The 23,026-nt window shown below is 44.6% G+C and overlaps 1 protein-coding gene across 1 annotated transcript in view; it reads left to right on the top strand.

Moving 5' to 3' along the window:
- LOC129718591 (neurogenic locus Notch protein) overlaps nt 1-22,724 on the top strand; it is a 170,563-nt gene extending 147,839 nt beyond the window's left edge. Inside the window, exons 8-11 of the mRNA XM_055669511.1 lie at nt 14,656-20,036; nt 20,098-20,344; nt 20,408-20,710; nt 20,772-22,724. Coding sequence (XP_055525486.1) covers nt 14,656-20,036; nt 20,098-20,344; nt 20,408-20,710; nt 20,772-21,181 — 6,341 coding nt within the window. The 3' untranslated portion in view covers nt 21,182-22,724. The remainder of the gene's footprint in view (nt 1-14,655; nt 20,037-20,097; nt 20,345-20,407; nt 20,711-20,771) is intronic.
- Nucleotides 22,725-23,026: the final 302 nt, after the last annotated feature.

The raw sequence follows: 23,026 nt of genomic DNA, 5'->3' as shown, positions 1-23,026 counted from the left end.
CAGTGTTGAGAAGTCACCATTTGTGATTGGACACACATACTCATTATTTACTAATATTTATCATAAATACTTAAGCTACTAACAAATCCCCCCTTAAAAAAAAAAAAAAAAAAAAGCTTTAGTGGCATTTTTGACAAAATGCATAGTTTTGATCGCATGTAAAAACACCGATATCTCAGCCCTCCGATAAGATATCAAGAATCTATTTTCATGTAAATTTTCGTCTTGAATTCCGTTTTGCAGTAAAAATTTCAGTTCTTGATCAAAAATTTTTATGTGTGTTTTGAAGGGTTTTATCTGAAAATTATAAGGCAAATTCACATTTTTGTGATGTTCAGTGGGCTCTGTGAGTCAAATAATTGAATGCGATGCTGAACCAAACCATGCAAAATATTCAAAAACAACCCCACAAAAATAAAAAAAATATATATATGGAAAAATTTCGGAATCGATCAGATTTGAAAAAAGTGCAAAAGAGTGGTTTTGTAGCTCGAAAAAGTCATTTTTTCATAAATCACGTTTGGGCAATCTGAAAACGACCTTTTAGAAAGTCGAAATGTTCTACAAAAATGCTATAACTAACATTATCTTTCAATTTAGGGCTGAGAACCTTGACTTTTTCAACATCGATTTTTTTGGGACAGCCTATTGCGCACCCAATACATATAAAATTTATTTTTAGCATCGATAACGTTCGCATTGAAAAATGGACTTTTTTCGGATGATGATAAAAAAGTAAGAGTTTGAGTTTGATAAATTTCCCATGGAAGGTAATTATCTGCTAAAAATTCTGCGCCTTTGCGAGCAACCTTCCAGCGGTAAAACCAGAACACTCGCCATGGTGTCGAAAACATCAATGTAGGCATGTTTTTTTAGTTCTTTCTTAGATTCACTAATCGGTTCCTCCTCAGTTTTCACAACAAAATGGGCGAACTCACCGGCTCGGGTACCACATCGATATTCAGCCGCTCCATTCCCTTCAACGATCGCCTCGAGTAGTGAGCCGATGCCATATCCGGTCAGAACGCCGCGTCTTTGCCCTTATGGCATTTTTTTTCGATGACCGACGCAAATTCTGGCAGGCACTTCGTACTATAAATTTCCCCATTCACGTACGATCCGGAGCGAAACAAGAGCGACTTTAACATCCCCTTTTCGCTGGTTGTCAACCACAGCAGCACCCTTTTCGGGAACTTGGTGTGTGAAACGAACTTCACCTCGGAGCTCACTTCTTTCGTGGAAGAAGTAAAATACGAAGTGCCCTGCCAGTCGTTGCCATTCAGGGTGAGATAGGTCTCGTCGTCCATTCGCCGGGAGACCATTTTATTCAGCCGTTGTCGCCGTGTCATTGCGTATAGCTCAGATATGTATGTCCATGTGCGCCAGGTACTTTTTCACTGTTAGGCCGGTTGCACCGACCTCCCGGTCAAGCGCACACAGCAACGTAGCCACTTTTTACTCGGTCTTCCTTGTCAGCATCCTTTGGAGCTTCTTATCGCTCAGTGTCGTCGGTCGTCCGGAACCAGGCTTTCTTTCGATGCTCTGATTGTTGTGCAATAGTGCCAATATGTTGTAGGTACCGGAGCTGGCGTATCTGGCGTCCACAAAGTGCCTTACGATGTTCGTTTTCGACGCGACGGGGTACCGTTCTTGGAACACGCACACTTCTGAACGGAGTAGCTACACTGTTTTCGTCATCACAGTTGGAGTTCGACTGAGAGAGCTGTAATTTTTTTTTTTGACTCATGGGTTACTATGGTTATTTCTGCATGGCTAGTTTCGTCAGTGTGTGTGTGAAGGTAAACTCATGAAAAGTCGGCAATTTAAGTCAATTTTTTTAATGCAAATGTTATACAGCAAGTTTTTGGTCTCTTCGAAAGAACAGAAGAGTCATAAATCAGAAAGATGATGATCGGATAAAGCGTGATCAAGAGAATACTGAAATGGAGGTAGGACGTCTCATTTCAGCGTTTATAGATACGTTCTAACGACATATGTGGTCAAGCATTGTTGTGCGAAAAAAATCCCTTCGTCGTGTCTTTTCTTGTAATGTGGTTGCTTTTTTCTTTAACTCTTGGCCTAGAGAGTTCCCGTGAAGGTTTCACCTCCGATTCTGCCTCCAAGAATTCTTTCATAGCTCTAGGATGCGCCATGTCTTCTACGTCAAAACTGCCATTTTTATTCACTTATGTAGTTTTCACCATGAGTTTCAACAATCTTTTAAAGTGCCTCGACTGCAATATTTTTCGAAATAAAAGTAAAATTAAAGTTTGCCGCAAATGACCCTCCTGCAGCTTGAATTCCGACATTGACATCACAAAAAACCACCAATCGAAAATTGAAAAGCTTGATGATGTACAGCTATTTATTTAGGTCTCAGCTTACGATAAGACGTTCATGATGTGACATTTTTACCGACTGTTGCAGCTTTTATTATATATACCTGTACATGCAAAAAATTTATTGGAATCTTACCATTTTTTCTTAAAGACTACTTGCAGATGTTGACCACGGCCACGTTCCAAATAGTCCGTTAGATTTCGGCCTGAATTTCAGTAGGACGTGTTACATTGGTAACATCACTAACTGTGGTTTCGATAAGACGATTATTTTGAATTTTGATGAAAAAGGTTACTACGATTTTCAATCGGTGTTCGTTTGTACGTCTTTTCGTGACGAAGCTGTATGATATACTGAACAATTTTGACTTTGACAGATGACGCTTGGACGCCATTACATACCAGTGCTGCCAATTTGATAAGTAAAAGTCGCCCTTTATTATATTTTTTTACTTTTTTTTCTCTGATTTTTATCATTCGTATAAAAAATGTCTGCCACTTTAAATCATCAGAAGAATTATGGAATGTTTAAAAAACGATATACATAAAATAAACTTTAGGTACAATTATAATTTGAAACTTATTGCGAGTTTCTTCTTTAGTGTAAAAACTAAATTTTTTTCATTTGAGTAAAACTTCACACACGTATTTGGTTTAGAAGGGCGTATTTAGAATACACTTGATTAAAAGCATTGTAGCTCGGGAACAGGAAGACTGTCCAGGAACAAGTTGTAGAAAATAGATAATGCCTCTAGTATGAAATAAATTTGAAAAAAATGTCCAAATTCGGTCCATATCCAGAATCGTTACCGAGTCGTTAGCGGCGATGAAGATTTTCAGTGACTATATTATTTAGTATCATTTAGCATCTTAAGCAAGTAAGTGCCACATATAAGCTCGAAAGGCAGTTCGATTCAGTTTGCTTGTGTCGTTTGCTGTTTGCAGTACTTTTCGGTATAAAAATTTTGCTAGAAAGTGAAGAAAATGTTCATTCTATTCTGCATTATTTTGGTAATAACGTTCAACTCACTAGAACCATCGACAGGAGCGGAAGTCAACAGCACCAACTCTGTTCATCCTCCTAGAATACTGTCTCTCTTCTCGTCCCCCCATTCTTGTGCCGAAGGCCAAACGTATGCATACGGTCGCTGCCGGGAGACTTTAACTGACGTTATTCAAAGATTTTCGAGAAATGTTGGAAATGGAGCTAAAGCGAACAGCGGGAAAACCGTGAAAACAGTGTTTTTTGAAGAAATATACATAACGGGTCATTGTGCTAAACTTGTTTGTCACTTATTATAAATTTTCACCTAACCTAAAAGAAATTCATTAGGTGCTGAACGTGCTGCAAAACAGTATCTTAGGTCATAGAAGATTGCCACCTTGCAAGCCAGGAATATCTTGTTTGCAAGTTCTATATCGTCACAAACGTTTAAGCAAAAAAAAAACTGCTGAAAGTTCGGTATTAAAATTCCTTCAAACACTACACTCAAACTGGTACTGATTGCAACAACAACAAGCATTCATTATACCTCTGATCTGCTACGTAATTGAATAACGCGCTTCCTCTGTGCATCCAAAGAGGCAAAGGAAGAAATGCATTAAAATGCGATTGAATCTGACAGAACAAGAATCAAACCAAGACCTTGAAAAAAATGGAATTTCGTTTCCGCCCACACTTACCCGGTTTCTTTCGTTTCTCTCTCTCTCGCTCTCTCTCTCTCTTGCGGATTAGCTTTTAATTAAGAATTTCAGTCAGAACCGAATGAACTTGAGTTCTCGTACAGTGGTTCAGATAAAAAATTCGGAAGCACATGTTACCGGGAAAGCTTCATAGCTGAAAATGGGCTTCAAACTAGCTACTCCACGTACAATCAAAATTGAAATCTAAAATATTAAAATATTTATACTTGCCACCATTGCTGGGAATGTAACCTAATTCACACCCATTTTCCTACTCAATTCAACGCAACTTTTCAAGCAGCAGAAATCGTGAAAATCCTACATCACTAGCAACAAGTGCCAAGCTTCAAATGTCCACTGCATCTCCGCACAGGTACACCGATATTCGCCTCCAAACACCCCGCTTAGTGGACAATCCATTACAATTCGTGTTTATTTATCCTTCTGCTAAGTGTACATTTTATGCAGTATTATTATAGCCCTGCAGAGGCCGTTTTCGGTCCAACGCAGTCCGCCCGGTCCAATCAGGGCACATGGAGCGACATTAACACCAAACCTACATTATTGCTAGTGCAGAAAACCTGAGTCGAGTTTCTGTTGTTGTTGTTGTACCATCGAAACACTTGAGCCGGACGGAATACCAAACCAAACCTGCCGCGCGGCACTGTCCGATCGACCTTTTGCCATTTTGACTCACCACTTTGTGCGCGCTCTGCATCTTTTGCTTTATTTTTACCCTACGACTGCGCGCAGACAGCAAAGAGGAGAAGCGTCAAGATTAAACACGGACATCAACCTTCGCCGCGTGGACGGCAGCCAGCGCGGTCGCGCAGATCCGGTCCCGCTTCGATCGCGATCTGCGGCAATCAACGGCGTTAGAGATACGTACCCGATTCTTCTTGTACTAATCAATTGATTCGAACGGGGCATTAGATTGGGTGAGAAGGGGGCAGGAGGCCAGCACGGAATTAAAAGTTCAAAGCAATTAATCGAAACCTTGTTTACATGCGGGAGGATGGCTCACGGAGTACCCAACGCTAATGCACTCGATCACACAAAGACCTTCTACATTATCGTGTTTCTCTCTTATGATAGCCAAAGCGTGTAGGTAGATAGAGGCACCACACAGCAGCAGAGCATGGAGCATGGATTGGTGTTAAATAAATAAGCGCATAAAATTTTAATAAGGCTCGACACGGTTCTCGAGTACCACCTTCTCAGTTTTCTCCGCGCGGAATCAGGAGCCGCCATGCAGAGCGTGGGCATTGTTGGAGAGGCCTTCCCACTATCTACCGTTGGCTGTCCGCCCGGTTCAGATAAATCGATGTCAAGTGCTTCTTGCTTTTACAGGGAAAGAGAAATAGCAAGTTCTACCGGTGCCCGTCCGAGAATGTCCGTGTTCAACCAGTAGCAGTTGACAGTTTGAAATGCGTTATCGTTCTTCTTCCACAACAATTAACAATTCATTTGACAGCTCAAACTACCGTGCTTCGGGTCGTGTGCTCTAATTAATTTCAAAATAGATCAATCTGTACAGAATCCGGTTTTAACCTGAAAACGGGAAATCGATGGAGACCTCGGAATAATTTTGACAAATGGATATCACGATCAATTTGACTCCGAAAACACAGCAACTTTCGTTGTGTTTAAAGGAAAGCTTCGCAGCTGCAGCTAGTCGACCAATCTCGGATTACAAAATCTCAACTGGAACCTGGACAGGTCAGGAGGGTACCCGGCGGTACAGAGGTGTAAGCAAAGCCATAACAGCTAACAACAGTCGGAGCCCGTCCGACCGACCGACTTGATCGAACGCAAAAGTGCTTCGAGAAAACCGGTTATTGGAGATTATTTATACGAATATTTATCACCCATTCCTACGGCCCAGGTTGTGATATGCCGTTGCAAGGGATGAGAGGAGGGGGTGGGAGGGGGACGAGCCGCGAGAAGCTTGATTACCCTTTCGGTATGGCTGTTTTTGGCCTAGCTCTATTCTCTCGCCTTCTTGGCACGCAGAGCTTCCACCAGCCAGGGTGAACTCCCTTGATTTGCTTCTCCACTTGGTTTGCTATATTTAAAAGGCTATAAAAATAGAGAAAATAATTACAGTGCACGTCCGTCGGCCGGAGCCTGGCGCGAGCCGCGGCTTCAAACTAAACACAACGGCAGCTCTATTGCGAGCGCTCCGAGTAATCAGCAGAACCAGCGGCAAAGCGGATCTCGGCTTCGCTCTATTCACCTTCATATCCGACCGAGAACAGGCCACGCCTGGCAGTGCTACAGGTTCTCTGAAATGTAAATGATCAATAAAACGTAATTAAATAATTTTATGGATCCCGTGTGAGGTGGCACTCAGGGCAGATGGAGAGCCAAACCCGATCCTAGCCAGCCTACTCCGATTCTAATGATAGTGATGGTTTTTTTTTCTCGAATGTTTATAAACACCTTCTCACGTTGACAGCTCCCACTCCTCGAACACTAATCCCGGATTAGTTTGTTAGTTTGATGGACTAGTTTCGCGGTTCGATTCGAGACTGCACACGAAGAGCACGGTAATCGCGCAAGATAAACAATGACCACACATGGTTACAGTTGGTTACTTTGTGACCTGGTGACGACAATGTAGAAAACCGGTTTGCGAGCATACGTGCATTTGAAACGTGGCTATTGCTGCCAAGATTAGAAAGAATTTTAATTAGTTCATAGATTGAGGATATGAGTATTGATGAGTATTTCATCCCAACTGTACGTTTAAACCCAGCAGGGAGGCAAATTTTCATTTTATCGGGAAATATTCGTTTGAAAAATGGTAACAGCCTTACCTACGATACGAAAACCTTGGCCATTTGTTAGTTGATGCTTGTTATAATATCAGTACTTTCGCTAAACGCGGGATAAAGCTGGCTGATGTTTTGCAGATCTAGGACGGCGAAATGGCAGAAGGAAACATGTTTAGATGAGTCAGACTAGAGAGCTTTCTTGAACTCAAGAAAGCCGGTATGAGTAATCCGGAAATTGTAGAGAGAGAAGCAGTGAGTGGCAATTTTTCTACTGATAGATTTAAAAACTCAAAGGAATACTAAAACAAGTGATCGCAAATGGAACCGAAACTTTGGAACTGGCTGGTATCTTTGAAATACAGTAAACTCCCCATATTTCGATGTTGAAGGAATTAGCGAGATTATCCTTTCCTTCTTTTCATGTTTCGTATATTTAAAGCATTCAACTATCTAATCAAGCAAACAAAAATAAATTAACATTAATGTCATTTCAACGGCTTTTCAAGAGTTAGATTTCTGGAAAATTTCGGCAGAAACGTTGATTGTTATTTGAAGTATTTTGTTGCCACTCTCTGGATTTCCTTCAAACTTTGGGATATGTTCTCCAGATTTAGCATTTTCAGAATCGACATTTCAAGAAGACTTCGATTCTTGATTGACACTTTTCAAAATTGGTTTCTGTTATTGGAGAACATGGTTTTCCAGGACGTCACAAAAAATTAATTACTTCCTTCTCGTCCATGGTGTCCTCAAGATCTACCTTTGGTGGATCATTTGAAGGTGTTTGAAGTACAAATCCTGCTTTTCGAAAGCAGTTTGCAATGGTATTCAGCGTGACGTCTTCAGACCATGCCCTTGAATCAAAATTTATAGCTTTTAGGACTGTAATGTTCGTGAATTCCTGAAACATAATTACTCATTTGTAAAAGTGTATTGAAAAAGAATTTAAAATCATAATATCTTACGCGATTGTTGTCTATAGCTCCAATCTTTTTTTCTCATCAGCCATTACGGTAGTCGTGTTTCAATTTTTTTACTATCCTGAACCAATCGGCTGCAGATCTTAATTCAATGTCCCGCATCTTCTGTTGAATCGACTTGAAATGTGCCCAACAGTTGTTCACATGGCCTTTCTTCAACAAATTTTATCCAAGGTCAAAATCCACTTTTCAATAATAACATCCCAGCTTTCAAGTTTGCTTCATAAATAACGAAAAGTGACACATTTTTGGTTGGTTTTGGTTGGTTTTGAGTGGATCACGCCACCTCACAACCATCGACACCTATGTCGGCGGTGGGATTCGAACCCAGGCGTCGAGCGTGGTTGGCGGAGACGTTACCAACCACACTAGGCCCCCACTCTGTTTATAACTAACCACTTACTCCAGGCAAAAAGTAGATTTTGTTGATCAGATACTGTAACCGAGGGCCATGTGAAAGCTTTACATCCCTCTTATCGAGCGCAAAGCGGCACGCGAAACAGCAACCAGCTAGCACCGGCTATCTGCTTTGGTATGCATAATCCATCCACCAGCCGCGAGAGCAAGCAAACAGTAACTTGCCACAGTTCATTCCAGGCACAAGGCCTGGCTAACGCCGAGTACGCACAAGAATGGATAGCAAAAGTTAAACGAAAAGAGCGAGATTTGGTTCTCTAATCTTCTAATGTCGTTTTCGTTTTCGCGGTGTACCACACTCAAATGACACTTTTGACACCGAAAATGTTTTATTTGATTTTTCGTGTTACCCTTTTTCTGTCTCTCCCTACACTTTTTCTGTCACTGATGACACCCGAAAATAGCAGAGTGTGCTGTAGGAAGTTACCAACACATTCTCACGTATGTGTCAAACTGGTTTGTTTTGGTTTTCGTTCCACGTGGAAAAGTGTCAGGTAAATTTTTTCTCAGCACATTTGCGAGATGGACATATGAAATGGAAACGAGACAAAATGACGAATGCGATTATGACTAAAACAAAACGAATTGACAGCTTTCCCATTATTACGCATACCAATGCAATGACACTGAAAATGTTTTATTTGAAGCTGCAAAGTATAGCACGGAGAAAGTGTAGTACACCGCGAAAACGAAAACGACATAAATCTATATAGGGTGGGGAACATATTTTAAGCAGTTTAGAAGCCGCCTGTTCATTGAGACGGAATACTGTAAATGTGAAATACAAACATAAATATATCAATTTGTTTATTATCTTTGTCTCTGTTAGCACTTCTTTTCAGTGTAAAAATTATTTAGCAAACCTTAACAATAATTATTCCACTTTTCCAATCACCCTTAACCTAAGCAATCAAAGCAATTTGCATCTGTTTTGCAGGGGATTCTCTTCAGCCTCCGAAGTGGCGCCTGAATAGCTGCAATTTTGGTTGATTTTTTTCGTCTCTTCGAAGATTTTTCTTTGTTGAATTTTATGTATTCGTAAAACAGCTAGTTAATCAAGGTGGTTGCTCGAGTTATTGAAATCGTCGATATTGATCGAAGTTCCGGAGATTGAGGGCCGTTTCCTTCGACTGATAAAAAAATAGGCGCCACTGCTCAAGCCGTTCCTTACCCTAGATGCGGGCAATCCGCTCGCGAGTTGATCAAAAGAGTCATTTCTTTGAAAGAACGAAATCTTTTGACCGCTTTCGAAAGAACTGGCTCTTCGCGAGCGGATTGCCTGCGAGCTAAACAAAAGTTCATCAGAAAAATAAATTCTTCTGAGAGCGAGTCTGCAGTCCACCAAAAATGGTACGCAACACCTTCCGCTCGAAAACCGCAAGAGCGCGTTGGTCAGTCAACTCGAACCTCCCTTAAAATTTGAGTCTCCGAGTTCTCGTTCAAACTCACGGGCTTTTCCTGAAGTAACACATCAGATAAAAAACGGTATCTAGCCTCGCTTATAAACACATCTATAAATCGAGCGATTTATAGGATCTAGGATCTCCTACTTTTCGTACTTTCCTTCTCAACAGGTCCCTGGTGGATCGTTTCATCTGAAGCCATTTATCTTTACCCTTGATTATAGTCGACACAGTGCTTTGAGAAATACCGAATGTTTTTGCGATTTCGGAAACACGCCGTCCTGCTTTAGTTTGATCAATAGTCAAAACTTACGGCTTTCGTTCATACCCGGTTTGACTCCATGTTCCGTTGAATAATGAAAACTCATATCGTTTTCGTTTTTGCGGTGTAGCTACACCGCGGACTACACTTTGTCCTATCACTGTTTTTTTTTTCATTTTCCGGACTATCCCGGACTACCTTTTTTCTGTCCCGGACAGTCCGCGAAAGAAACAGAGTGCAGTTTTAAAGACACCAACACATTCACACGTATGTGTCTAAATAAAAAAAATGTGACAAATCGGTTTGCTTTGATTATTATTATTGATTTTTACACCGTACAATCATCGTTCACTATCAATGCATATTCTTGCAAATTAATATTAAGTTCCGTCATTTTTCAGTACCTTTGTCTGACAACTGACAGTGGGCATAAATGTGATTGAGCCCATGACATGAGTTCATTGTCATTCACTGTTGTTCGATATAGGGATGTCGCTAGCTCGGGTATTACGCACACCATTGCAACTGCTCGGAAAGTGTTTTTTTACAGCTGCAAAGTGTAGTCCGGGACGGTATAGTCCTGCCGTAAAAACGAATTCGACATTAATGAGACACTTCGAGACATCGGATGAAAAGTTAAAGCGAAAGCTTGCTTTTGTTTATTTTTTCGAGATAAAAGAAATTCGAGATATTATGGGTGCATCAGCGTTGCACTGCGAGCGAGAAGCTAAACCTTTCTCCTCCTTTCTGATAGAGAACGAGACATATGCTACGCTTCTCAAGTATTTTGCACACATGCTTTCGAGATACTCTTTCTTCTTCATGAATTCCCCTAGGTAGCAGCAAGCACGCACCGACACGCGAAAACTTTGGTAATGCTACTTAGCGACTGTAAAAAAATACGCGAGTTCCTGCTAGCGAGTAGGATTACTCGATTAAAATTGCTCGACTAGGAGGAGTGCTTGAAAAACTGTGCTCGAAAACGAAAATGCTTTCCTCATATACCCAGTTTTGCTTCGTGCAACGACAGCCGAACGTGGGAGAAGAATCTGTAAAGTATCGCATACTGGAACGTGTAGGGTATCGGATTGCTTGGTAAGTTTTTTATAGCAGTCTAGTTAATGCAAAACCAACCGAAGTACTCCGTTACCCTAATTGATTTTTTTGTCCCTCCGCAACTATCGTAATGCATCTTGAAACAATTGTACTCGACTGGTAGTGCTCGCGAGTAAAAGAGTAGGCGCGCTCGTGTGCATATGATCTCAGAAGCGAATGCGAGCGCGAAAGACAGCGAGAAAAAACGAGAAATAGCTTGAATGGAAAATACTCCAGTGTGAGATATCGGCAGCCAAGAGAACCTCACTTGAGGTGCTGCATGCTGTTTATGAGTGAGACACAGTGGGGTACAACAACAGTGGGGTACATGAGAACTTGAAAGGACCAAATAGAGACACGAGCAGTAAATGACATGATGGAATGGTTGGGATGCTCAGGTTCAGAGAGTTCAGTGTTTTCTCACTGTAGTTGAAATGACAAAAATGGCTCTCATCCGAATAAATTTAAAAGTTAAGCTCGAGACATTCTACGAGGCCTTGGGGAATTAATAATCCATGCTTACAACTATCAAATTATCTAGATATTAATCAAGAAACTATACATAAATAAAAATAGATTTTTCTCTGTCTGTCTGTCTGTTTCTTATAGACGGAAAATGATTGAAAACTAAACAAAACAGTACCTTACCTTACTAATCAGACGAGAGCTGTGGTGGTTCAAGCTGTATCAAGAAGTTGTCGCCATGTTGCTCGGTTTTGAGCTGTGTTTCGCCAGTTCCTCAAGCATCTCATCAGTCATCATCCGCAAGTCTCTTCCGGTCTGGTCGAGCTATCGTGCACGCTGCGCCCCTCTTTTTCTGATGCCAACAATGTTGCTGTCTCCCGGCATCCTTTCGACGTGATCGGCCCACCGAAATCTATTGATTTTCGCCAAGTGTGGAATGGGGTTCTCTCAAAGCAGCGTGTGCAACTCACGGTTCATGCAGTTTATTCTTCGTCTGTACTCCACCTTAGACAGTCCCCAGTACCTTCCATTCGAAAACTCCAAGAGCGTTAAGATCCTCCGCGAGAAACGTTGTTGTCTCGATTCCGTAGAGGACTATCGGTCTTATCAGGTTTTTGTACAGCATCAACTTCATGCGTCGTCGCACTCGATCGAAGTGTTTTCTGGAGTGAGAATTAGGCACGATTTCCAGCCTGGATCTCTTTGCTAGTTCTAGTGACCCGAAATATACGACCTCGTCGATCACTTCAAGCTCTTACTTACCATACCAAACAGTTCCAAGTCGTGGTGTGGCCTCGTCTCCATTCCACTCGATTCATGGCTGCAGTTCGCCAGCTCTGCAGTCTGCGTAGGGTCCGTAGGTCGTTTTCCATCTGATCGATACACCTTGTGTACACAGATGTGCGCCTCTCCGTCTAGTCCCTGACGGGTTGGTTTCAAGAACCATCTTTACCGGCTGTCTTCCGACGTTCTTATGACATGCCCAATTGCCCAGCCCATCGCAACCTGCCATTCTTGGCGGTGTAGACGTTGGATGTCCGGGATCCGAAGTATGCACGATTTCCTGCCTTAATGCGCCGAAGAATTACTCTCGGCAGTTACCAGTGAGCCCAGGTACACAAACTCATCGACTACCTCGATTTCATCACCACCAACTTGAACTCGAGGTGGGTACGTAGCACTGTCTTCTCGTGAAACCCCCACCACAAGCTCATCGCCGTCTGCAGAAACTTGAGTTGGGAAGCTTGGATTGTTCTCCTTGGAGCCTCTCGCTCGAATGTATTTCGTTTTAGACGCAGTCGCACTCGCAATTCGATTCGTCCGGCTTCGGCTTTCTGTCGGGCGTGAGTTCCTTCGCTGTCGCAAATTTACGTCGAAGTTATGTCAAAGTCAAATCGTACCCCTCTTGTCAATGCCGGCCCCCTGGATCACACCCTCAAGGGCGATGATAAACAGAAAACAGTAAAGTCCATCACTTCGTTTTAACCTCTGCGCGTTTCAAGGGGGCTCGAGAGTATCTCCGAAACACGCACGTAGCACATCACTTGAGTCAGTTTATCCGGAAATCCGTTGTCGTGCATGATCTGCCATAGCTGTTCTCAATCCTTTGTATCATAGGCCATGGAGTCGATGAAGATGTGATGTGTGCATCTATCGGATTGAAAAGATCTGGAACGTGGTGGCACGGACTCCTATGAAGCCCGTTCGGTACTGACCCACGAACCTCCTGGTTAAAGGTGATAGACGACGGAACAGGATCTCTGAGAGCATTTTGTAGGTAAAATTGATAAGCGAGATATCGCTGTAGTTGCGGGACTTTAGCTTGTCGCCTTTCTTGTAGATGGGGCAGACAACTCCCTTTATCCTCTCGTCTTGCAGTTTTTCCTGCTCCAAAATCCTGAACATGACCCATTGCAGCGACCTAGCCAGCGCCTCTCTCCCATGTTTGGAGAGGTTACTCGGCAGTCTGTCTTTGCCTGCGACTTTGTTGTTCTTCAGCTTCTTGGTACTCGGTCATCTGCTGCTGATGCTCCTGCTCCGCTTCTGTTTACTGTATCGCCATTCAGGTGTCCAACGAAGTACTCTTTCCACCTGTTGACCACCCCGCTGCGTCCGTGAGAAGGTTTCCATGGTCATGTCGTTCCGTGTCCGTTTGTAATTGGCCTCATTGTTCTTTCGCGTTGGCCTGCCCAAGTATATTGCCCAGATCCGATTCTTCTCATTCACCGCTGCCTCGCACTCCCCGTCATACCAGTCGTTTCTGCTACTCGGTGCTTCCACTACTAGTGTCGCCGTTGCGGTCTTTGGTAGTCCCTCTGCTGTACCGCCTTGAGCTGTTGCGCGTATTCTGAAAATTGTGAAAATTCTGAAAATTACAAATGAGGGTTTTGGGGCCGTGTAAGGTTCTTATGATGGTTCGAGACCCCTCTCCCCTTTGGAAGGGAGGGCTCCCATCCAAATGAAACACAAATTTTCACATTACTCGAGAACTAATCAAGCAAATGAAGCCAAATTTGACATGTGAGGGTTTGTGGGCACAAGAAATGTTTCCAAAGCTCTGCAAATAATAGACCAAATTGAAATATGGGGGTTCTAGAGTACAAAAAGTGTTTCTACGATGAGTTAACACTCCTTTATCATCTGGAAGGATGGGTCTCATACAAATCGATATTTATTAATGCGAATGTTTGCTTGCCTGTTACTTATGGACTCAAAAACTAATCAATAGATTACCTTGAAAATTTGTACATAGGGGTTTCCGAATACAGAGATTGAGCGTACTCTACAAACTTGAAAACGCTTCCATAATAACCGTGCAACTTTAAATACCTACAGAGGTTTTTTAGTATGAGGCGTATTTTTGGTCTTGAAGTACGATGTTGACCTAACAAGTCAATCGTCGTAAGTTTGATTATCGACTCGGGAGAGACTGTTAGGGTCAGTAGGCTCGTAGCGCTAGTCCCGCAATTGCCCTGAAACACTTAACAGTTCGCTGCGAAGTCTGTCTATGAATAAAACAGAAGGTCAAGTTCCGATTCTGAAGACAGCATCAAGGTTTTGATTTGCTAAAAGACTACGATAACCAAAAGTTACCTAGCCGTCCTACAATGTCACAATATGCCTCTTGAGACTTGAACTCTAAGGTTTCAGTTAGAATGGATGACTGATTTAGCCTTCCGAACCCTTCTTCATTTCAACAAAAAAAACTCAAACCACCCTTCTCTTCCTCCACAGGTTTCACCGGAACGCAGTGCGAAATCGACATCGACGAATGCGCCACCAGCCCGTGCCTAAACGGAGGCATCTGCCGGGACTTAATCAACTCCTTCAAATGCACCTGTGCGATCGGCTTCACCGGATTACGCTGCCAAATCAACATCGACGATTGCATGTCACAGCCCTGTCGTAACGGGGGCATCTGCCACGATCTGATAGCGGGCTACACGTGCGAGTGTCCGCCCGGCTACACCGGGATGTCCTGCGAGACGAACATCAACGATTGCCAGTCGAATCCGTGCCACCGGGGGATCTGCATCGACGGGGACAATTCGTTCAGCTGCCAGTGCAGTCCGGGCTACACCGGATATTTGTGTCAGATACAAATCAACGAGTGTGAGTCGAATCCGTGCCAGTTCGGGGGACACTGTGAGGATCTGGTTGGAGGCTACATCTGTCGGTGTCAACCGGGAACTTCGGGACCTAACTGTGAGGTTAACGTCAATGAATGCCACAGCAATCCTTGTCGACATGGAGCTAAATGTATCGACGGAATTAATCGTTACACGTGTCAATGTTTGCCCGGTTTTACGGGTATGCACTGTGAGACCAACATCAACGAGTGTGCTTCGGATCCTTGTGCCAACGGAGGAGTTTGTATGGATTTGGTTAATGGATTCCGGTGTGAATGTCCGCGGGGATATTTCGACGCGAGATGTTTGAGTGATGTGGACGAGTGCGCTTCGAATCCATGCACCAATGGAGGCCGCTGTGAGGATGGTGTGAATCAGTTCATTTGCCACTGTCCTCCGGGTTATGGTGGGAGAAGATGCGAGACGGATATTGATGAATGTGGCTCGAATCCGTGCCAGCACGGTGGTATCTGTCGAGATGGACTGAACTCGTACACCTGCCAGTGTATGCCGGGTTACTCGGGAAAGAACTGTGAGATCAACATTGATGATTGTGTTAATAATCCCTGCCGGAATGGAGGTTCCTGCATAGATTTGGTTAATGGTTACAAATGTGTCTGTCGGGTGCCATTCACCGGGCGTGACTGCGAGTCGAAAATGGACCCTTGCTTGCCGAATCGATGCCGTAATGGAGCGAAGTGCTCGCCTAGTCCAAATTATTTGGACTTCTCCTGCAGTTGTACTCTCGGCTATACTGGAAGACTATGCGACGAAGACATCAACGAGTGTGCCCTGTCCTCGCCATGCAGGAATGGTGCGACGTGTCGCAACACAAATGGATCATATCAGTGTCTTTGTGCTAGAGGCTACGAAGGCCGCGATTGTACGGTAAACACGGACGATTGTGCTTCGTTCCCCTGTCAGAATGGAGGAACATGTTTGGACGGAATCGGTGACTACACTTGTCTGTGTGTGGATGGATTCGAGGGCAAACACTGTGAGGTCGATATAAACGAGTGCCTTTCGATGCCATGTCAGAATGGAGCAACCTGTACGCAGTACGTGAACTCCTATACCTGCACCTGCCCGCTGGGTTTCAGCGGAATGAATTGCCAAACCAACGACGAAGATTGCACTGAGAGTTCCTGCATGAACGGCGGCACTTGTATGGATGGAATAAACAGCTACAATTGCTCCTGCCAGGCAGGTTTCACCGGTTCCAACTGTCAGTATAAAATCAACAAATGTGACTCACAACCGTGTCGCAATGGAGCCACTTGTTATGACTATGACAACGATTACACTTGTCATTGTTCGTACGGTTACACAGGAAAGCAGTGCATGGATTATGTGGACTGGTGTTCGCAGTCTCCGTGTGAAAATGGAGCCACTTGTGTCCAGCGGGAGAACGTCTTCCAGTGCATATGTGCTCCCGGTTGGACCGGAAAGTTGTGTGACGTCCAGATGGTGTCCTGTAAGGATGCCGCCATCCGAAAGAAGGTTGACTCCAAATTGCTGTGTCATAATGGAACGTGTGAAGATTTTGGCAATTCGCACCGCTGTCATTGTCAACAAGGTTACACTGGATCGTACTGCCAGAAAGAAATTAACGAGTGCGAGAGTCAACCGTGTCGGAATGGAGGCCATTGTAAGGATTTGATTGGTTCGTACAAGTGCGTCTGCAAGCAGGGCTTCCAGGGGCAGAACTGTGAGCTGAACATCGATGAATGCAAACCGAATCCTTGCCGGAATGGAGGTATTTGTCATGATTTGATTAACGACTACAAGTGCTCGTGTCCGCCGGGTACGCTGGGGGTGCTTTGTGAAATCAACACCGATGATTGTGTGCCAGGAGCTTGCCATAATAACGGTAGCTGCATCGATAAGGTGGGTGGATTCGAGTGTCGCTGTCCGCCAGGTTTCGTAGGATCCCGATGCGAAGGTGACATCAACGAGTGCTTGTCGAATCCCTGCTCGAACCCAGGTACGTTGGATTGCGTCCAGCTGGTTAATGACTATCACTGTAACTGTAAGCCGGGTCATATGGGTCGGCACTGTGAAATTAAGGTTGATTTTTGTGCTAATTCACCGTGTTTGAATGGTGGCTTGTGTTCGACTCGACAAACTGGACATCATTGCGTTTGTGCTGATGGGTACTACGGGAAGAATTGTGAGTTTTCCGGTCATGATTGTGACTCGAATCCGTGCATTAATGGCCTGTGTCAGATTGCGGATGATGGAGGCTACCGGTGTGAGTGTCCACTGGGAACAAGTGGAATTAACTGCGAGGTTGATATTTTGGATGAGTGTATTTCGAGTCCCTGCGAGCGTGGAGCTGCCTGCCAGAATAAGTTGGGAGATTTCGAGTGCTTCTGTCCGCCGAAATGGGCTGGTAAAACTTGCGGCGTTTACGATGCTACCTACAAGGGTTGGTATGATAGTGCGAGCAAGAAGAAGGGAATATTGAATACTTACGCGATCGATTTGGAGTACCAGAGGGCTCAATGCGTTAAGAAGGGATGCCGTGAGAAGCAGGGTAATCACCGGTGCGACGAGGAATGTAACACCTATGCGTGCGATTTCGATGGAAACGATTGTTCGCTGGGTATCAACCCGTGGTTGAATTGTACCGCTAGTATCAACTGCTGGGAGGTGTTTATGGATGGTTTCTGCAACGAGGAGTGCAACAACGCCCAGTGTTTGTTCGATGGACGGGATTGCGAGAAGAAACTGCAGCCGTGCAATCCGGTTTACGATGCCTACTGTCAGAAGCATTACGCCAATGGGTTCTGTGACTATGGTTGTAATAATGCGGAGTGTAACTGGGATGGGTTGGATTGCGAGAACGAGAAAGAACCGGCTCAGCTGGCGGAAGGTGCCATTTCGATTATCCTGTTGATGGACTTGGATACGTTTAGGAATAATTCGGTGCAATTTTTGCGTGACCTCGGACATCAACTTCGGACGACTGTGCGGATTAAGAAAAACAACGCCGGTGCGGAAATGATTTACCCGTGGAAGGGAGGCACCGCACTGCGGGGACTGGCAGAAAGTGAGTTTGGACGGAAGCATCACGTTGTTTATACTGAGGCCCGTCAAACTGGTATTCAGGTGTTCCTGGAGCTGGACAACCGCAAATGTATTGGAATGACTGGTGCGGAGTGCTTTGGAACAGCGAATGAAGCTGCAGAGTTTCTGGCAGCAACCGCGTCTAAGCATTCGCTCTCGAAGCAATTCCCTATCTACCAGGTGAAGGGCGTTAATCCCGATGACGACAGCATACCAGAGCCGACCAACACCATCTACGTTCTGGTGGGCTTCTTTATCGGGCTGCTTTTGTTTGTGATGTGCGGAGTTTTAATTGCGAATCGAAAACGAGCGCATGGTATCACTTGGTTCCCGGAAGGATTCCTCACGGCGAGTACGAATGTGAGAAGACCATCCCGCAGGCGGCCTGATGGGCAGGAGATGCGCAATCTGAACAAGAACCCCTCGATGGTGGACATGTCCAACGGCCATATGGGTCATTCGCAGCAATGGTGCAACAGCGATGATGAATCTGAAATGCCACAACCGAAGCGTATGCGTGCCATAGATCAGGGCTACTCGAGCGATCACACCGCGATTACGGATTACGAGGAAACGGAGCCGCAGAGAGTTTGGTCTCAGCTACATTTCGAAGCTGCTGATATTCGTGATCATCCTACGATGATGACTCCTCCAACGCATCATGATGGTGGCCACACAGAAGTTGACGTACGTGGACCTTGCGGTATGACTCCGTTGATGGTAGCGGCAGTTCACCGTGGAAATCAGGATACTGGCATTCATCGGGGCGATCTTGATTCCGGTATACACCGAGGAGACCTCGATGCCGCCATTCACCGTGGTCCGGATTCGGGAGAGGACATCGATTCTAATGACGATACTACGGCTCAGTTTATTTCGAAATTGGTGGCACAAGGTGCCGAATTAAACGCCACAATGGATAAGACTGGTGAGACGTCGCTGCATTTAGCAGCACGACATGCTCGCGCGGACGCTGCCAAACGACTTCTCGATGCGGGAGCTGATGCCAATAGTCAGGATTACACTGGACGAACTCCGTTGCATGCCGCCGTCGCAGCGGATGCTGTTGGTGTTTTCCAGATTCTTCTGCGGAATCGTGCCACTAACTTGAACGCACGAATGCACGACGGAACGACACCACTGATACTGGCCGCTCGTCTCGCCACCGAAGGTATGGTTGAGGAACTGATAACTGCCGATGCCGATATTAATGCAGCCGATAACAACGGTAAAACTGCCCTCCACTGGGCTGCTGCCGTCGACAACGCCGATGGCGTCAACGTTCTCCTAGCGCATGGCGCCAACCGAGATGCCCAGGATGACAAAGACGAAACCCCACTATTCCTAGCCGCTCGCGAGGGTGCCTTCGAGGCATGCAAAGCACTGCTGGACAACTTTGCGAATCGTGACATCACCGATCACATGGATCGGCTACCGCGTGATGTGGCCAGCGAACGGCAACATCAGGACATCGTACGGCTACTGGACGAGCACGTGCCACGCAGCCCACAGATGGTGACCACCATCCCGAACACGATCATGTCCCCGACGACGCACATGATCACCCATCCGACCATCATCGCCTCGACTAAGCAGAACAAGCAGAAAAAGCGAGCGAAAATGAACGGTGCTTCCGGTGGTGGGCTGCCGACGGTTCAGAATCCCAACAGTCCGGACAACGACGGAAGCATCAGACGGAAAACGAAAAAAACCAACGGTGCAACCGTCGGTTCCAAGAAGGGTAACATCGTTGACGTTCAAATTCCGGACGATCAGCTGAGTTCGGTGGAATCCCCGCTGGCCAACATACCCAGTCCGTACGATACCGTCAGTTTGTACTCGAACGCCATGACAGTGCACCAGATGGATCCGATGACCGGCAACAAGAAACCACCGAGCTACGAGGATTGCATCAAGGTAATATTTCAAGTTTTCCCCCCAAATTATGATTGGTTCGACTAATTAGTTACATTTTCAGAGTGCACAATCGCTGCAATCACTGCACAACATTAACCTGGACAATTACGGCTACTCGATGGGCGGCGCAGCCGGAAATACACCTTTCCAGGATCTGCTCATGAATCAGCGAGGCAACAATGCCGCTGCCGCCACGATGATCCACGCTATGCACATGGGTGAGAGTGGACTTAGCCCGCCGTATTCCAATCAATCGCCACCCCACTCGGTGCAGAGCAATTTGGCTCTATCCCCACAAGGGTATATAGGTGAGATGTTGAATTGGAACCCTTTTTGAACTGCCCTAAAACTGACGCATTTCTTTTCAATAGGTTCTCCATCGCCTGCCAAGACCCGTCCCAGCCTGCCGACGTCTCCGACGCACATCCAGGCGCTGAGACACGCCCAGCAGCAGAAGCACGGTGTGCAAATGATCTCCAATGGAAGCATGCAGCAGCAGCAGCAAAATAGCAGTAGTATAGGCTGCGGTCAACAGCAACAGCAGCAGCAACAGCAGGGCAGTAGTAGTAACAGTAGCAATAACAATGCAAACAGTGCAATGTTGGCCAGCCTGCAGATGAACTTCGTTCACGGCTCCACTGGACTGGAGCTGGCCGGTTTCTGCAGTCCCACAGGTAAGCCCTCTTCGCCAGCTTTAGAAAATGACTCCAAACTAATTCATTTCTTCATTTACAGGCCAAGGATCTCAGGCTTCGACATCGCAGAACACGACCGCCACCACCGTGTCGTCGCCATGCAATTCGACAATGTCCTCGTCCCATCTGTCCCCGCTGTCGTCGGCGTCCGCGCACTGCCAGCAGTCGACGCTGAACAGCCAGCAGTCCTCGTTCTATCAGTATCTGACCCCGCCGAGTCAGCACAGCGGAGGTGTGACGCCTCAGCATCTGGTGCAGACGCTGGACAGCTATCCGACGCCGTCGCCGGAATCGCCCGGCCACTGGTCAAGTTCCTCGCCTCATTCGACCTCGGACTGGTCCGAGGGAGTACAGTCGCCAGCGGCGGCCAACATGAATGTGTACGTGACGAGTGCCGCCGCCGGCGGAGGTCACCAGCCCAACAAGGGCTCGGAGGCGATCTATATCTAGACGACGTAATCGGTTTCAAACACAACACAAGTGCCTCTCGTCACATTGGCGCAAGTACTGTCAAAATGTACGCATGTATTTGTACGTGTATAGATAGAGTCTTTTCCCCTCCACTCCGCGCGAACCGTGCTCACACGTGCGTGCTATCCAGGAGTCTCGATCGAGTATTCGAACAGATCGAAATGCGCGCGGAGCGTGATAGTGATAATTTATTTTATAAATTAACTAATTTTAAACTATTTTTGTTGTAACGCTGAAAGTAATGTTTTTCAACTAGAGTGTGAGAGCGTGAGTGAGTGCGTGAAAGAAACATGCGATTGAGATTATTTTCACTTTGAGAGGAAACTACTGCATTCCTCAATATCGAAACTGGAAATTCCTTGCTTACAATAAAAAAAACTTCATTATAGAAACAGAGTTTTAACGTAAAAAGACACGAAGATTTTTAGACAAAAAGACAAACTGTACAATATTTACTTATAAAGTTTATTTTAGCGAAAAAATGCTCGTTGAGAGCATTTTTTTATTAATCAAATCAATTTTTTAGTCGAATCGAAAGAGAACAATCACCGCATGTCTGTGAACATTTATAATCTACTTTTTACATAATAAAAAAGACATAATAGGTGAAAAATAATGATGCCGTCACAGTGATCGACGTTAGGAACTTTACACATACCTAGGTTAGTGCTCCCTGTATAAAGTTTACGGACGAGAAACTCAAAAAACATGGTCTGATTATAGGTTAGCATACTATTCTCAAACGTGCTACTGTTTAGCAGATATGTTAGACACACAAACACAGAAGACAGTGGTCTAAGACTAGAAACGCACCCAGAGGTCAGCGTCGACCGCGTGCTACAAGTTTTCCGAACTATGTAAATGTTGTACATAGCCAAAGTATAAAGAAAAAGAGAAAAAAGTTTTATTGAAATTATTGTAATATTTTATTGAGAATTTTTTAGCCTTAAGATAAGACATAAACAGCCGTGATAAAAGCGGATTCGGTTTTACAACTAGATGCTAGTGTAGAAAATAAAGTTCTCTCTTTTTTACTCCAAAAACAAACAAAAAACGGACAAACAACAAATTCTCTCTCTAATGGAAACGCAAATACAAATACTAGTACGAAGCTTGTTAATGTTTTAAGAACGCCAAGCCCACGCGGAATCTCAGTAAGAATAGACACCAGTGACCGAATCAAAGTACGATTTGCAATACTATACAAATTACAACACGCGCTGGTCTTCACTCTCAATCTCTCTAATAGCCTTTTTTCGGCGAGTTTCCACTCTCAAACGATTTTTTATGCTATCTTTACTGTTTGTTGTATTTTTACTGAATATGTTTTTTTTTTAATTTGCTGTTGTAATCTATTGTCCTGCGCAAGTTCATAAAGTAAAAGAGAAGCATTAGATAAAGGCATAGACGAAAAGAGGGAAATACACAAGCGAATATACTACATACAGGCGAAAAAATGTTCTACGATTTTAATTGAAACGAAAAAGAGATGAAAACAATAAAAATGTATAAAATTATTCGACATGAGTGTGCTTGTTAGTGATCCGAACAAATCGATGTAAAAGAATTATTTTGGTCTGCTTAGCATACTGGAGTAAAATAGTTTTTGTCTGTGACCTCAAGTCTTCCGAGTCCGATATTCGGATGCGACTGACCACGAACCTAAACGATTCGTCGGAGATAACGTTGCCGAAGATCGTGAAGAACTGCAGAGATTTGACGAACCTGAAGAACAATACCGTGCTGGGGAAAAAAAAACCTGTCTAGCCGTTACGATGAAGTACTGCCAGTTTCAAGATCATCAATATCGGAACTGCGGGCTAC

This window comes from Wyeomyia smithii, chromosome 1 (genome assembly GCF_029784165.1).
Source record: "Wyeomyia smithii strain HCP4-BCI-WySm-NY-G18 chromosome 1, ASM2978416v1, whole genome shotgun sequence".
Lineage (NCBI taxonomy): Eukaryota > Metazoa > Arthropoda > Insecta > Diptera > Culicidae > Wyeomyia > Wyeomyia smithii.
The sequence above is the reverse complement of the archived record's forward strand: the minus strand, read 5'-3'. Positions and strand labels throughout refer to the sequence as shown.